The 18062-nt window shown below is 43.4% G+C and overlaps 1 protein-coding gene across 1 annotated transcript in view; it reads right to left on the bottom strand.

Moving 5' to 3' along the window:
* The window catches only part of PRDM16 (PR/SET domain 16), a 308571-nt gene that overhangs the window by 178378 nt on the left and 112131 nt on the right, over positions 1 to 18062 (bottom strand). Inside the window, exon 2 of the mRNA XM_036396437.2 lies at positions 15293 to 15642. Within this exon, the coding sequence (XP_036252330.1) occupies positions 15293 to 15642 (350 nt within the window). The remainder of the gene's footprint in view (positions 1 to 15292; positions 15643 to 18062) is intronic.

Raw genomic sequence — 18062 nt, 5'->3', positions numbered from 1 at the left:
TCTGTTTAATAAGAGAGAAAACTTTCCTGACCAGCTAAATTAGGCCATTCAAGACGTTAAGGAAAACACACATACCCTGAAGTAAAGGTAAAATTATGCTGCAATCATCAAATCAGCCTTCTCTTCTTTATCCCATCTGTATATTCTCCTTGGAAAAGCTGGAGCAGGGGCTCCACGAGCAGCACAGCCCTACCTGCCTGCCACTGCAATTGCTGGTATTTTAATCTCATCAAAGAATCTGAGTTTTTCTTCCTGCTGTTTTGACTTTGCTGTCTCTTAGCCCTGTCACATTCACTAGTTTTGAATAAGTGCAGAACTTGCATTTACAGAATTTGCAATCTGCGAGATTGTTTAAGTGATTTATCAAATACTTTGATTGAACACTTATTGCTGCTCCAGTTCTGAATCTCATTTAAATTGACTGGGCTTGACATAAGCCTTTGGAGTGAACACAGGAGTGAGTCCAGGCTCTGGAAGGTTCAGCAAGAGGGGGAAAAAGTTCCACCTCCCGCCCCAGCACTTCTGGAATTGTACCCTGATAAAATCAGTGCTCTCTATTCCTTATAAAGCATTTCATGTCTGAAAAAACCACAGTCAGGTGGACTTTGTCTTATTTCTTATAATTTATATAAGATAGAGAAATATTATGTATTTGTAATTCTTATAATTCTATAATCTTTAATATATATAATACAATATATATAATTCTTTAATTCTTATAATTCTATATATAAATATTATATATTTGTAATTCTTATTTCTTCTATTCTTCTTATCTTATCTTGTTATCACAACAGCTCTGAAGCTCATTCAGAAAACACAGAGCACACCCCAGGGTTGTAAACCAGAAAATTTGGATTTTCTCTCAGTGGAGATGAAGGGCCCAGACCTTTGGCAGGCTCTGCTCAGCCACAACCACATCACTTAAGTCCAAGTTAAAATCACTTTGCACTCACAGACAACCCTCAGACCAAAGAAAGGCTGTAAGTTCTGAAATACCTAGAAAATTGAAAAAATTGTGATTTTTTTTTTGTCGTCAAATGGATGATGCACCTCTGAGGGATGCTAAGCAAATTTGTGGCAAATGGATTTGAAGGTCTACAGAGACAACACCCAAAGGGAAGCAGCAAAACTCTTCAAAATTAGAACGGAATGGAGCCCAGACACCACTGGAAGGCTCAAGGCCTCCTGCTCCATGGAGGCATTTCAATTCAATGTTTGTGTATTAAATTCATGCAATTGCCTCTTTTCCCCTAGATTTATGTAGAACAAACTCAGTCTCCAAGACCATGTGCTGCCTGCCACATCCCTCCCCATGGGACAACCACTTGGAAACAAAACTCGGCCACGATTAAAAGCACAGGATCTGTGATAAATCACAAATTTCACAGAGAGGAGGGCCAGGGGCAGGGTGGATTCCAAGCACCTGGGAGGTGACCAGGTACAGTGCTCACTGTGAGTAACAAGCAGAGGTAGAAGCAATGAAGAGGATTTGTTTCAGCCCGTCAGGGATTAAATGAAATTCTCCTGCAGCACAAGGGTCCCGAGGCTTTCTTGCTAAATCTGTTGTCTTTCAGGCTCATGGCATTTTCAATGCTTCCTCCAAACTCATGTGGGATAATGCACTCCCCAAAAAGTAGGCTCTAGGTATGCACATTCTTAAAATCAACCACTCAACACACATCCAAATAAAAGTGAGCTTTCCTCCCCATTTTCCCCAAGAAAGGAAGCTCAGAGCCCTTTTATGCATTGTGAATGGCCCACCTAATTTAGACTGAATTATACCCTAACCTTCATTTCCCCTTTACTTCTTTGCTCCATTCAGCAGTTTCTGACTTCAGCTAATTCACTAACAATCCCAGCTGGTCCTTCCCAGCTCCCAGTTCTTTAGCACATTGTCCAAGGAAACTATGTGCTCCCATCTACACTGGTATTCCACTCTCCAATTAACCTACTGCTGAGAGGCTTTACCCCTTTCCACCATCCATTCCTCTGCACAGACTATTTTTTTTTTAACCTTTTATTTCTTGAATTAAAGTGCAGGAGATCCCTTCCAGGTGAGAAGGTGTTAAATTTATTTTGCTGAAGGTTACTCAGGAAGACACGACCCAGGATGGGGGTGAGAGCCCTGAAAGAAAACCCTGCTTGATCTCCAGCTCTTTTCAAAGCTGAGTGTTAAGGAACAGATGTTAAAGGTAGAAGTAAACAAATAACAAAAGAATTTGCTCTGTGACAGGCGTGTGCTTGTTCTGAGCACTGAACCCTGGCAGAGGAGCCAGCTCAGCCAGAGGTGTGCCTGGGGTTTGATCCACACACAGATGGCACTGCTGGAGACACAGGCATGGATTTGTGTTCTCCTTCTTTAAAAATAATTAATTGAATATTTTATCTCACAGCTCCAACTTTGGTGGCAGCAGAGGGAAGGCCTGAGGGCTTCTGGGCCTGTGGGCCTCTGGGCCTGTGGGCCTCACTCTGAAAGTTTTGCCATGTCTGCAAGAAAGAAACCTTGATCCACATTACACACCTCTTTCACTGATTACCTTATAAATTTTTATACATTTATATATATTTTTATATATTTATATTTTTCAGTTTTGTCTGATCAGGAACAGAGATGAGCCCAATCATTTGGGTACCTGATCACATTTGCACCAACAGAACAAACCAGCCAGAAATTGTTCTGCCATTTGTTGATAAAGCCAAGGCTTCAACACCTTGGAGTCCCCTACCCAACAACATTTTACACCCAGAATTCCCACAGGAAATATTAATAAATCTGGATTCAGGCTGGAGCCTTGTCTCTCTAACAGTGAAGGCCTGTACATCACCCCTGCTGATAAAAAGTGTTCCCCTCTTCACCTAAACCCTTATGGCTATCCCAAAAACCCCTTCCTTATGTAGATTAAGACCACATTTTAGATGATCTGAACTTTCATGTTTGCTTCCTGAAATCCATTAACATTTCCCTCTCTCCCACTATGCCAAGTGCCTCCTTCCTTGGTAAATGGCCTGGATCTCATCATTGACAAGATCCCAGATAAAACAAAGACAGAGAAAAATGTAATTACTGGCTATTAAACACAAAACTCCTCCAATTCCTCCTTTTCTTGTACATTTGCTTAGAAGCAAGTGAGCATAACAACAGCCCCGTGCTCAGAAAGTGGGGCTGGGAATCAGGCAGTGAGAAAGTCAATATGGAGCAGTGTGTCCATTTGTTTTGATTTATCTCACTAACTTCAATTGACAGTTAATTCATCAGAGGAGGAAAATGCCAGTCTAGTGAAAACACAACTGGTGAAGGAGAGAGAACCAAGTGGAAAACACAGAGTGTGGATAATACAGGTAATAAATTAAAGGATACAGTATCAGTATTTTATCATTCCCATTCTGGATTTGCTATATCCCAACTCTTGCCAATTACAATTTATAGTGAGCAGTAAATTTACACTGATTTATTTCACACACACAACACACCCCCTTTGTAAAATGAGGTGACTTTGGAAAACAGGAAAAGACAGGGAAAGGAGTCACTTTGGCTCAAATTCCCAAATCTGAAATTTCCAGCAACTACAAACCCTTGTAACAAACCACAGGTGAGATGAGAATTTACACTGAGAACGTCGGCCTGGATCTAAAATCCACAAAAATACTGCAGGGTTGAAAACGGGATTTGCACCAGTGACACCAGTGCAAGGGGTGGGGATGCACTGGGAGCCTCACAGGGATCAGTATCCCCCCTGACCCAGGGAAATGCTCCAGATATTCCCTGGTTTATCCCCCTGACCCCAGAGCTGCTCCCTTGGAGCCTTTTCTTATCACCCAGCAACATTTCATTTCTCCCTGCTCAGGGGATTTTTGCCTGCAATGCCCCTCTTCCCCAAAGGAAGTTTTTCAGGTTGGTCTTTGCCTGACCTTGGGACAACATCAGTGACAATAAAAACTGGAGATGGGATTTGTGGAGGCTGTGAGAGCCTGACCCAGAGCCATCAGGTAAGAGCCATCAGACAGAGCATCCCTGCTGAGATCAATGTATGAATTTATTTCACACCATCCCCATTCTCTCTGAACCTCCTGATCTCCTGTTTTCTGGAATTCACATTTCCCTACAAAAAGCAGTACTTGTTTGTACTTAATTTAAACACTTTTCCCAGTAGTTTCATTAAATGCTCCTGTACAAGGATCCTGTTTGTTCTTAGACAACAATCCCAGTCTGAAGTTCAGCCTTGCATGGACACAACTTGAATTATTCTTCCCTGCATATTCCAAATTAAATTCTAAATATTCTCAAATGAACCTTGTGTGTATTTGAATGGAAGTTAACCTGTGATTTTTTGGCCCATTCACTGAGTTTTGCAGGGCTACTGAACATTTTGGGCACCATCCCTGATGCTGAACTTCCACCAGAAGTGCTGCTCCTCCACTAAGCAGCAAACCCAATTTCTGCTCCAAAGAGCACAGACAGCTCAACAAGGAGCTGAACTTTCTGCCTTTTTTTTTTTTCCCTTAAATCACCTTCTATGCTTATTAAACCCCAAGCACAGCTGCAGGGGACTAGAAGAAATTAAGTTTCTTTCTGTCCATTTCCCAAGAAAATGAACAAGAGCCAGAAATAATTTGTCCTGGTTGAAGCATCTGCATTTTCCCTCCACAACTCTCCAGAAAGGCTCCATCTCCATCTCCCTGCCACACTGCTGAAACTCATTTTGGAGAAGATAAAACCACTTAGGAATGGCAAAACATTCTTCACTTCTGAAGGTGGGAGAGTCCATAAATCAAATTTTGGGACAATAGTTCAGAATGGCTGCCCTCACTTTTGGTTTCAGCATGAGTAAACTTGGTACAAGTTACCAACAGTGCAGCATTTTGAATTGTTAAACTAAAAAGGGATTAAACCACCAAAAAAAAAAAAAGATTGTATCAACTCTAAAAATCCTACATCTTCATATTACTGGCTAAAGGCTGCAAAGGCACCAAATTGGGGTAGGAGACAGGAGAGAAAAAACAACTTTCACCCAAATGCCTAAATTAAATCACAAGTCTTGCAAAGGTTTAGAGAAACCTGGGGCACTGAACTGGGGCGAGGGGGGGGGTTATTGCTCAGAAAGGAAAATACCAATTATTAGAAAATAATAAATACTATTATAAGGAAAATACCAAATATTATAATTATTATTGTAGGATTTATTGGTATGTGTGGTCCCATAGGCCCAAATGCCAGGCTGGTGCAGTGAACTCCTTAAAATACCTAAAAATTGGATATACTGTTTTATTATATAGGTACATGATTTTATACTCTATAGGTATAAGTCCTTAAAATACCTAAAAATTAGGTATAGTCTTTTATATATTACACAATTTTATACTATTCAGCTGTAACTCCTTAAAATACCTAAAAATTAGATGCGCTGTTTTATTATATAGGTACACAATTTTTTACTATACAGGTGTAACTGTTTAAAATATTGAAAAACCTTAAAATAATTCCAAAATGTTGATCTTCTATCTGCACCCATTTCTAAACACTCTGTGGCTGATGTTCAGCATCACCTGAGAGTGCAAACACCCATTTCTCATTTCTCACAGCACATTTGCACTTACTGCTGCCACACCCCCACCTGCAGCCCCTTCCTTGCTTTCCAGAAAAATGTTTGGAAGCATTTGGGATGTTTGGAAACATTCCAAAATGTTCTGATACACCAAAAAAATCCAAATAAAATGCTGGAGATGCAAGCTCTGCTCGTTTTAGATGGGGATGTTTCTGCTCCCTGGCTGGGCCCTGCAGTTCCACCACGGCACAAGGCACCACCACAGCCCCAGCAACAACCAAAATCTCTGGGTTTGCACCAAATTCTCCCCCTGCAAAAACTTTTTATTTACTCCAAGGGATGAAACACCATGATCTGAATTTGATGGACAAGGATTTCCCCCACTCAACTGAGCCGGCTGTGATTTAACAGTAAAGTTTCCAAGTTGTTAAATAACCTTTTCCTTCGTTACATAAAAGATGAAGGAAGCTGAAAGGTGTAAGCAGGAAAGCAGAATCTGATATTTTATGGTGTTTAGGGGTGGAATTATCCAGTCCTACTAAAGCTGCCAGGAAATTCACCCCAACTACAGCTGTCAACTCTCCTCTCCTTCAAGAGACAAATATTTATTCCTCTCCTCACAGCAATTCCTTTAGACTGTGGCTGTTGTCAGCTACAGGAGAATCATGGCTTTGCTGTTGGGATCTTTGACATTTGTCAAGTTCACTTCAAAAAAATTCACCTCTTGTGGCGTTAAAATCACACTCAAAATAAAAGTTTGGCTGCTCTGCTGCACCAAAACCCTTTGGATGTAGCCCAGTATTTAAAACTTGCTTTGAATCAATAAACTGGATTTAAATTTGCCAGTTCTGAGGGAGCTGAGCCTGTCTGAGGACAGACAGGGAGCCCTAGGAAAGGACTGGGGACACTGCTCAGTCCTGCTGCCCTCTGCCTCTGAGACAGGAGCTTTATCCAGCTCCTCACATCACTCTTCTTTTCCAAACATTCGGCTGTGGTGGCTCCCCCCCCTTCCTCTTCCCTTCCCCTTGCTCCAAGTTGAAGGCAGTTCAGCACTTACGGTCATTTACAGCTTACATCCCAGCAAATCCAGAAGGTGTCTGATGAAAAAGAGGGACTAGCCAAGCATCTTAATCCCCCTGTTCATTCATGCTCTCTGTAATGTTCTTTCAGGCCTCTGCTGAGAGAGACTAGGCTGAAATGAAGGCTGATAAATTAGTCTGGAGGGAAACAAGGCAGATTCTGCTTGTAAAAGGTCATTCCAACTTTGTTCTGGGTGAGGGTTTATCTTGACTGCAGCTGCGACAGACAATGGCCGGGGCCTAAACGGCAGAAATCCAAGCTCTGCTCACGAAATTACTGTGCTGATAAGGGAGAATGGGCTTCAGGGAGATCTAAATGGGAAAAAGGAGGTGGGGGACAGGGGTGAGCTGGAGGTATTTTTGAGCAGGATGGAGCAGGGATGGCACAATGAGATGTACGATTAAAGCAGGGCGCTGTCCCAAAGGGAAGGAGCACACTCTGCCTGAGCAGAGCCAGAGGGAGGAAAAAGCTCTTGTGTGTGCTGAGGGAAAGGTCTCAGTGCTATCCTGCCATGGAGGGGCTGAACCTGGAGCAGACAGGTTATAAAATAGACCTGTGGAAACCCAGGGCACTGGGAATATTTCCCTGTCTGCTCTGGGCTGCCCTGACTGCCAGGGCAGCACTGACTTTGACCCTCATCCATGGAGAAAGTTTCCCAGATTCAAGATAGACTGGAATCCACAAAAGTGTGAAATAGATTATGGAGAGTAGTGTAGGTGTATCACCTGTGAGAAATTGAGGTTTGGGGATTTTTAGTATGTTGTGGATGGCAGCAAGATGGAGGGCACAGGGTGTCGACCTGGGTTTCTTCTTCTTCCTCCTTCTTCATGGGTTTGGGTGGCATTTTGTAATTGGGCAGAAGAGTCTGCATTGGGATCAGTTATTGGGTTATAAAAGGGAAAATAATCCAGGTGTCAGCTCTTAATTGGATAGTTCAGTCTTAAAAGCCCTTGTACCAAGAGATTGTGGCCATTTTGTGCCTTCTAATGAAAAGCTGCAGAACTCACAGCAGTGAGACTGTTTTACTGATAAGAAATAATAAACACCTGAGTGTGAACATGAACTCCTGTCTCAAGTGCCTTCAATGCAGACCCAGAGGAACCCACAACTGTGACCCCCACACATACCAGACACAGAGGTGGCTCTGAAAGGTCAGGGCTGAACCCCTCATGGTCCGGGCATCGCTTCCAGGACATGCAGGGATTCATTTCCCCAGCACCACGTGGCCAAGAGCAGCCAAAATGAACCCCAGCAAGGAGAGAGCAGGAGCAGGACGCTGGGTGAGAACACTCCTCAGTGAAAAACTCTATTTTCTTTAATAACTTTTTGTGCTGGGCAAAGTAATTAACACAACATCTTACTTGGGAAAATTCCCTGTTGGTACTTCTTGCATTGCACAGATTGAGGTAAAGAGATGGAATTTAGAATTTTAAGACCTTAGGATTGACCAGAACCTCAGATGGGGTTTACTGAAGGGTTTGATGACCCTGAGCACACCCCTGGACCTCACTTTGGAGTCCTCAGTGCCCCAGTCCCACAGAAATCTCCTGAGCAGTGAGGAGCATGAGGCTGATTCCCAAAAAACCTCCTGAATGCCTGGTACCACCAGCAGCCTGCAAACCCCAAAATGAGTTATTTAGCATCGCTCCCACCTTCCCAAAGTGCCTCTGAGAGAGTCCCCAGGGCGCTGCCTCTTTCAGAGCCCATGTGTATTTATGGTTTCCCTTATTGATCATCTCCTTGACAAAACCCCACTGTGTTCCAGGCTCCAGCAGCCAGACTTTGCTGGGAGAGGACAAAACCCAGGTTGGGTTTCTCTGCAGGTTAAAAATTCCAGTGCCCCGAATTCTGCAGGGCTTTTGACAATGCAAAAAAAGCTATTTTTGAAACCACTGTGGTCACCACTGTGCCGTTCATGGGATTTTTCTTTTTCTTTCTCCTTTTTGAATGTGTGGCTGATAAAATATTGCTTCAGGAGCTGGTATTCAGGGATGGCTCTCAAAGACGAAAGGAAAATATTTATTTCCTTTTTCTGCTTGTGAATCAGAATGTTCTATTTAAAGAAAGTGCCCTCTGCCGGATTGCTCATGAGTTATTACCCCTTATGGAAATAAAGGAGAAATATCAGGAGGTATTCTTAGTCATTCCCTTCCCCTGTCTCTTCTTTCTTTCCCTTAATTCCTTATATACCCATGTTTTAGCCAATGCCTAAGATAGAGCAACTTGTCTTGGCATTCTTGGGCCTAAAAAAGAATTGGAGCATTTCTCTTAACCCTGGCACTGAAGCATTTGGGGAAATGTCAAAAAATGGGACACATTTCAGTTGTTTCACTTGGATGCCATAAGGTGCATTCTTCACTTCTATGCAGAAATTATTAAATTAAACCGCCCCAAAAGGTGGAGCTGTAGAAAATGGGGTTTGTCCTGTGATTCCATCAGCTTCCTCCTCTCAACCCCAAGCCAGTCCTTGCTCCTCCTGGCATGGTTTTAATTCCAGTCATAGGAAGCAGCCCAACAATTGCCAGCACCTGGATCTGACCCTTCCCTTCCTCGTGGTGTCCCCTGACACCAGAACAAAGCCCAGATCCTGCAGGGAAAATAAAAATATTGATGCTCTACCAGAGCTGCTCCTTCGGAAGGGGATGGAACTGAGCATGCACAAAGCTGAGCAACCTCCTCAGCCAAAAAAATCTCATTTAAAAATTTAAATATTTAAAATAATTAAAACTAATAGAATAAAAATAAAACTTTACAGTATTTAGAGGCCAAGGATTTATTTTACTTCCTTGAGATTAGTTTTTTTTCACTTAATCTCTAAGTTTTGGTCCAAAGCAAAAGTTTCTTTGCAGTTTTATATTCACATGTATAAAAATTCTAACCCTTAGCAACTATTGAGGGCAGTCTCGGGGTGCTCTGGCATTCTGTTCTCTTCATGACCCCAGAGATTCTTTCATTTTCAGACTGATTCCAGCCTGGTGATCTGGGAAATTGGAATCACTCTGAACTCTGAAAACGAAAGAATCTCTGGGTTCATGAAGAGAACAGAATGCCAGAGCACCCCGAGACTGCCCTCAATAGTTGCTAAGAGCATCCCCAGTTACAGTTTTTATACATGTGACTATAAAACTGCAGAGAAACTTTTGCTTTGGACCAAAACTCAGAGCTTAAGTGAAAAAAAAAGAATAATCTCAAGGAAGAAAAACAAGTCCCTGACCTTAAATGTTGTAAAGATTGTAAATAATTCTAATGATTTTAAATATTTAAAATTTCTGTGAGATTTTTTTAGGCTAGAGGAGGTTCCTCAGCTTTGTTTGCTCAGTTCCGTTCCCTTCCTAAGGAGCAGCTCTGGGAGAACACCAAGATTGCATGGGAGATGTTGAATGGCACAGAATTCCCCAGCAATTTCCCTGCAAGAGCAGGATGAGGGGTGGAAAAGAGCAATTCAGGAACTCCTTTTCCCTAAGGGAGAGAAGCTGCTGCAGCAACATCACTCCCCAGGCCAAAGGAAAGGCAGAGGAGGGGAAAATGAATGAATCAGGGCAGGAAAAGGAGCAGGAAATGTCATCACATCCTCCCAGGTGAGAGCCCAGGGGACACGAGGAGCTTTGGGGATTTCTTTGCTCATTTAAAGGACTCACTCTCCTCTCAGCATCTCTGGCTAAGGCGGGATGGACAAGAACTCAGCGCTTCAGCTGGATCAGCTTTTAAAGGGAAATGAAGGAATCCCTGGGTGATCTGACAAAACCACGACAAAACCATCACAGCTCATGGAAGTGGTTGAAGGCCTGTTTTTAATCTTTTAAAGATAATTTTAAAATGTGTTTCAATTTTGAAGATATTTAAAATATTTAAATATTTTTAATATTTATTGCATTCAAGGAAAAGCAGTATAATTCTCCTCCCAGCATTTAAGTCCAGTCACAAAAAGTAAATTTCCCTTGGCACTTGGAAATATTTCTAAAAAGCAGAGAAAATTAAAAAAAAACCAAACAAACTGCTAAAAATTTAAATTTTGCAGGAATTGGGAGGTTGGAGTGCTGTCGGTGACACTTTAAAGTGTGTTCAAAACCCAGCAGTTTTCCCTGGCCCAGACATGGAGCCAGAGCTCTGCTGCATCCTCAGCTGCTGGCTCCTATTTTTTCCCCACTTATTTGTCTTCCATGGGACACAAGGCTCTACCTTTCCCCCCTGAAGCAGGAAATGAAAACATTTAATTTTTCCGTGTAAAGGATCAGCCTGGCTCTGACACCTCAGCTGAGAGAAGCCTTTGTGCTTCAGCAAATAACCTCTCTCAAAATATAAATTAAAATATAAATTAAAACAAACTGCATTTAAATATAAATTAAAACAAGCTGCATTTATCAGTAGTGTTAATCCTGTGAAGCAAACTGAGCTAAAATCATGACTCCAACAATGCAGGTGCTAAATCTCCCCCCAGGATGAGATCCCCATTCTCCTCTCAATTAGGAAAATTAACAACGCCATGATAAATACCATTATTTATCCAAAGCGATGGAAATCATTATGTAATTATTTTATTTTCATTTTCCTCAGCTCCCAGAGGCCATAAAGCACAAAAATGCCCTGATTTATTCAGGGTGCTGGCAGTGCTGTGCTCGGTGTCAGCGGGCAGGAGGGCAATGGGAGCAGGAGAAATGCAATCAGGTCACACTCAATAATCACAGGGCTTTTAGGTGGCGTCTTTTAAGCCACACACACAAGAAAAAATAAAAAGGTGAAATGACACCATCAGCAGTGTCAGGGAATGAGGGAAAGCACCCAACAGGTCCTGCACTGAATCATCCCTGGGAGGGGCTGGGGGCCAGGGTTGACACATCTTATTTATTTTTATGAGATGGGAGTGAATCACTCGCTGCCATCCCGTGTCCAAAAAAGCCCTTGAATGATAGGTGTGGTTTAATCCAAAGGATATTTTTTTAAAAACATATCCCACAAAGCAAAGCAGGAGGTCAGATAAGAGGCTGTGCTGCAGATAAGGCAGGACACGTGTTCAAACCATCAGCACCCAGCCCTCCTCTCTGCCCGAAAGGAAAAACACCAATAATAAAGATAATTATGCAGGTTTTTTTTGAGGTATGGCAGATAAAACACAGCATTCTGCATTGCCATGGATGTTTTGGGCTATTTATGAGTGAAACTGGAAATGTTGGCAACTAACACCAAGTTGTACCTGCGAGGAGTTCAGATGGAAACAAACAGAAACTGAATTTCCTGAGGACTTTGAGGTACAATTTGCTGCCTTTTTTATTTTCACAAATCTTTCCTTACTGGAGTTTGAAAATAGAAAGCTCTTTCTGCAGTGGTAATCCTTGGGCAGAAGAGAGAGATCCTCTCTCACATCAAATAACACATTTTCCAACCCCCAAAATGCCACTTGATTTTTCTTTTTTAATGCAGAAATCAGAAGGAACAGACATTAATTATGAAGCACATCCTGTATGACAACAAAATCAGCTTTTTCTAGCAAAACTGAGATGGTGCTGAGGAATGACCACTTTATAGCCAATTCCACTTCCAGTGAACTCCCAGTTTAGTCAAAGCCTGACACTAAATTTCCTGTGATGAAGGGCAAGGGCTTCTTGTGCCAAAGGCAGAAGCAGTGTTCAAATTAAGGAGCTCATGACTCCTAAAAACAAACAAACAAACAAATACAAAAACCAAGTTTTCAGAGTTTGGGGAGTGATGTGTGCACAAAAGTGGAATTATCAAGGCTATAAACTGCAGGAAATGAATTGGGAAATATGAATAGAGAAGAGGTTGGGTGTGAAGAACGGGGATCATTCTTGAAATAAATTTCTAACATGAGAGGCAATTCAAATGGAATATATTCTAATTGGCCATAACAAGGAGTTCTGTGGCAATCTTACACCAGCATTCAACCCACAAGTCATTGCATGCCAAAACTACAAATCCCAGAGAAATACTGACCAAAAACCCCAATGTTAAACTGCAGAAGGAATCTTCCTTGTGATCCTACAAATTTCAGATGTGTTGAGTTTATCACCACTGAAAGAAACAGCAAATGGAAGCAAAAGCCAGCAAGTTACTGGGTGACAAAAATCTCCTCCCTTTCTCTTTTTTCCAGTCATTGCTCATTTCCTGCCTGCTCAATTTTAGGAGCGGAGGATGCAAACACATCCCAAGTTCCCATTTCCTAATCTGCCATTAAGTAGAGCTGCCCAGAACATCCCAAATTCCCAATTTGCCATCAGGCAGAGCTGCCCAGAACATCCCAAATTCCCAATTCCCAATTTGCCATCAGGTAGGGCTGCCCAGAACATCCCAAGTCCCCATTTCCCAATCTGCCATCAGGTAGAGATGAGCAGACAGAGCTTATTCCATGAATTCCTGTCCAGCACATGAAGGGATTCATGCATGTCGCTCCCAAATGAAATTCTGAAGGAATTTCTGGAAACAGAGCCCTGAAATGTCCTCAAACGCTCTGGGGAATGGGAAAATTCAAGAGGTGTCTGCGAGGAGTGTTGGGGTGGGTTTGGGGACACCTGAGGGAGGACAAAGCCCTTCCTTTGAGGTGTGAAATGTCCCTGCCCCAGCAGGGCACAAAGGAACGCTGCTGGAAGAGGAGAAGTGCCCAGAGAGGGAAAGTTTGCTCAATTACACCACAAGAACAAACAGTATCACAAAGTCAACGGGAATTGATAAATGCAGCTCCTATCAGAGCACCCAGAACAGTGGGGATGTGAGGAACCTTTCTGAAAGTCATGAGTGCAAACAGCAACTTTTATCAGAATTATGAATGCAAGGACAATGTTTTGCCAAGGTCAGAGAAAAAAGGTTTGCACCGTTCCACTCCTGCCAGCCAATGAGGATTGCAGTTTGTTCCTAAAAATCAGCCTTTAAACAAAATAACAAACAAAAATATGCATTAAAACAACAAATACCACCTATCTGTAAATTAGGTGAAAAAAAAAGAGGATTCATCTTTCACATTGCAGCCTACAAATAATTAATATGGCATATTCCTAGAGAGAAATTATCCTTATTTTCAGAGACAATCAATACCTTCCTCAGGAATCTCGACCTCCTCACACCTACAGCCCCCCTGAACCAGACCAGTGAAACAAAAGGGATTTTCCCCCCCCAAAACCCTCACTTTTGGAAGCTCAGACAGTACTACCAATCAAATATCGTGCAATGATATTCACAATAGGAACCAACACCAAGAGGAATTTCTGAGGAATGTCATTGGAGGGGAGAGAGGGGATCAAAACTCAGCTGAATTACCCTCTTTTCCCTGCTCTAGGATAGAAGGAAAAGGAAACTCTCCACTCAGTCATTCAACCAAACTCTGATTTTAGCTCTTCAGACACTTCCTACTGCACAGCAACAAAACACTACTGAGTTTTGTTGTTAAAACAGGAGGTTTTTGCTGTTTCCTGCACTTCAGACGCATTGAAAAAGTAAACAAAACAAAAACATTTGGACCTGCTTCTCTGGGCTTCACTGGGTCTCACTGATTTTTGACTTCACAATCAAGAGTGCAAATATAATCAGAGAAAATTAAAAGCGTTGATGCTTCAGCCTGCCTTTTCTGACCTCTGTTTCTGAGAAAACAGGGTTCTGTCACTGCACTGGTGCCTTCTCCTGGGAAAACCATACAGTTCCAGCCCTCAGCTGCTTCCCACCCTGTAAATCCTCCAGGATTTTTGGGAACCGGTTCACCCCAGTAGTGGCTGATGGAGAAAACGGGGCAAGGGACCCCGTTCACCCCGTTCAAACTTTCCCTCATTTTTCCCTTCACCCAGGGGAAAAATGAGGGAAAATTCAGCTCCCACTTTTTGGGATAAACTTCACTTATCCTACAACAAAATCCTGCCAGGAAACCCCTCTGCCCCCACTGCCCCAGGCAAGAGCCAGCGGCTCCCATGGCAGCAGGGGATGGGATGTCGGGATGGCCACTGGGGGAGAGAGAAGGATTTATGTGTTGGATAATGGGATAGAACTGTGAGCCCAGAGCAGAAATCCCAGGATTCACTTCACTGTTAATGAATATTCCAGGATAATTACGGATCTAGATGTTTTCTAATCAAGAGTATAAGAGCTAAGATGATTTCTGGGACAAGCCCAGAAAAGCAAGGAGAAAGATAAGATGGGAGCCGTGGGACAGAGCATTTTTTCCTGCTGAAGGCTGGGTTTGGTTCAGCTCTTGGGGAACAAAATGACTTTCACATTTCTCCATCTTTGCCTAGCAGCACAAGAACTCGAGAACATGGGGGCAGTTAATGGGTACATGCTATTTTTCCCTGCCCAGTTAATAATGCCTGCAGTGCTGACACGGGCTGGGAGTCAAAGGTAACACCCCCAACCACCAAACATGGGATTAATCCCATTCCCTCTGCGCGACAACCCCCGAACACAATTTGGAAATGACAAGCACTTGATGAAGTGACCCGACACCGTTCAAAAACCGGGCTTCCAAAACGGTGCTCGAGCAGCTTTTGTGGCCCAAGAAGTGAACTTAAAAGGGATTTCTGCTGATTTTTAAATCCTTCAGGTGATGGGGGTGGGGAGTTACTCGGGGAAACGCGGCATCAGCAAAGTCACCACCTCTGTCCCCAGTCCAGCTCCGGGAACACTTGGCAGAGAAGACAAAGGAACGTGGTGCCCACGTTCCACACGCTTACCTCCCATCCAAAGTTTGTTTCCTTTAATGTGCTCCTCTGTACTGCCATATAGGGTCCAAATCTTTCCCCAACTTCAATCTTCTTTTTGGCCCAAATCCCTAGCCCTGCCCCTGGGATCGAAGATTCTCTGAGTTCAAAATCTGGTGGGATTGGAATGTCATCAGGAATGTAGACGGGAGCTTCATAGGGTGAGCCCTCCTTGGGAGTGAAGTCCTCACTGGTGGGGAAGGGTGACGGAGGTCCCACAGGGATGGGGGACATTATACTGTCCTCAGTTTCCTCCTCTGCGCTTTCTCCAGCAAGGAGATCGGGGTCGGTCTCGTACATATTATTTACAATCTCGCTGTCACCTAAAAGGGGGAAACAGCAGAACAAAACACACTGAGATACTCACGTGAACATTGGTTCAAAGTTTGGCTAAGCCGAGCTCAAATTCTTCTAAAGAATAAAAAAATCTCCCTTGAGGAGCTCGGGTGGAGCTGAGGCAAGGGGCTGATCACCATGGGGTGAGGCTCATTGCAGCCTGCTGGGTTCTGTGGCATCAGGGGTCCTCTGCTGTTTGCAGTGTTTTTCCCCCCCCTTCTTTCCAAAACCTCAGTTTGGGGAAAAAAACTCCCTGCAAACAGCAGAGGACCCTTGATCCCATAGATCCTAAAACCTCAGTTTTGGGGAAAAAAACTCCCTGCAAACAGCAGAGGACCCCTGATCCCATAGATCCCAAAACCTCAGTTTTGGAAAGAAGGGGGAAAAAACCACAGAAGAGGTGGTTGAGGTTCTCTTTGGCCACTTCTTGCTTTAACTGGCTCAGTGTATTTTGTAAAAGAAGTGTAAAAATTTAAAAGAGGAATCATCAAAAGATAGGCCTTGGACACTTCCAGGGATCACAGCTGCTCTGGACACCCCTGGACACCCTCTCCACCCTCCCAGGGAAGAATTCCTTGCTAATCTCTAATCCAGCCTTATTCTCTGTCACTTCGAAACCAATTCCCCCTTGCCCTGAAATGAAAAACCAAAAGTAAATCAGGGTAAAATCCAAGTTTGGCAAGAAGTGTTTGCCTGGTGTTTGGGGTTCCTGCTCAGTGTGTCCCACACCAGCAGCTGTGAGCTCCAGGCTACAGCTCAGCCATGCCCCCCTGCAGGTGTAACAGAGCATCCCTGCCTTGTAATCACTGAATCCTGGAGTGGTTCTGCTTGGAAGGGACCTTAAAACCACCCAGTGCCACGCCCTGCCATGGCAGGGACACCTTCCACTAGCCCGGGCTGCTCCAAGCCCTGTCCAACCTGGCCTTGGGCACTTCCAGGGATCCAGGGGCATCCACAGCTTCTCTGGACACCCTGTGCCAGGATTCATCTTTCACATTTCAGCCTACAAATAATTAATTTGGCATATTCCTAGAGGAAAATTATCCTTATTTTCAGAGACACCTGGAAGCGATCAATACCTTCCTCCTTGCTGATCTCTAATCCAGCCTTATTCTCTGTCACTCTGAAGCCAATTCCCCCTTGCCATGAAATGAAAACCCTGGGTATACAGAGGGAGGCAAAGTTTGGGGATTTTTCCAAGGGGAATCAATTTCTAAGCAAGGCCATTCACGTAATGAAAACAGAGCTTTAATGAAAACAGAGCTTTCTCATCCAAAAAGCAAAAAACCGGTTGTGGGGGAGCAAAACATGAAAGGGGGGGAAAGAAAAACACAATTTGTCACCCAACAGAAGGAGCTGGAGTATTTGGGGAGCAGGTTTGCCCCGTCTGCAGCAGCCACGAGGCAGCAGGGCGTGCTCAGCAGCTCCCACCACGATAACAAACCCCACAAACCCAACAACCGCCGCTTTGTGGGGGCTCCCGTGGGGCACAGCCAGCGCCTGGCCACTGATGGCACCAGGGGCGGATTTGTCACCCACCAAAATGACATTTTTCACTGAGCTCCCAGCTAGGAGCCATCAGAAGAATAGCTGGAAAAGCACGGCTCCACTTGAGGTATTTATAATTCATCACTTTGCTAAACTCAGAATGCACCTTCTGTCTGCAAGACACATCTCCCCCTCTATTTCTTTCTTTTTTTCTTTTTTTTTTTTTTTATGCCTAATAAAGATTTTCCGGAGTTCATGCCTAAGAAACCTGGTGGTAAACTCGACTTAAAGAGGAGGATTTTGATTCCTCTGCCAATATTTTTTTTTTTTTTTTGCTCCAGTTTTTGGAGGAGAACAGGGAGCTGCCTGCTGCAGCTGACATGGGTTTCCTCTGCTAGAAAGTGCAGCCCTCCCTACTCAAACATGTCACCAGAACCAAGCTTTCATGAACATGAGATACTCCATCATCCTGAAAATATTTGTGGTTGCAGTAAATGTTTTCTCACCCAGTATTAGCAAGTCAAATTATTTTCTGCTCTATGATTAGCCTCTTTTGCACTTAAGGAACAGGAATTCCAACTGAGTTGAAGAGCAAAACCGGGCTTATTGGAGCACAACCTGTGAAAATTTCCAGAGGATACAAGTAAAGTGTAAAGATACCTTACTACTAAACATGGTTAATTTAATTTATTCCATGGGACAAGCAGGGCAGTTCTGATTAAATTTTAATTAACAGTGAAGCTGATCCTTCCTCTGACTGACCTCATATTTCAAGAGGAATCACCAAAAGACAGGTAAATGTGTTTTTTCAGTTGTTAAATGACCAGGGACTGGCAAAAGGCACGAAATGACAACGAAACAACAATCTCAGGTCACCATAGGTCTGATACCAGAGATTCCAGGTGGCATCTGTGGGAGC

The sequence above is a fragment of the Molothrus ater genome, chromosome 23 (assembly GCF_012460135.2).
Source record: "Molothrus ater isolate BHLD 08-10-18 breed brown headed cowbird chromosome 23, BPBGC_Mater_1.1, whole genome shotgun sequence".
Lineage (NCBI taxonomy): Eukaryota > Metazoa > Chordata > Aves > Passeriformes > Icteridae > Molothrus > Molothrus ater.
This window is presented reverse-complemented; position numbering and strand designations above follow the sequence as displayed.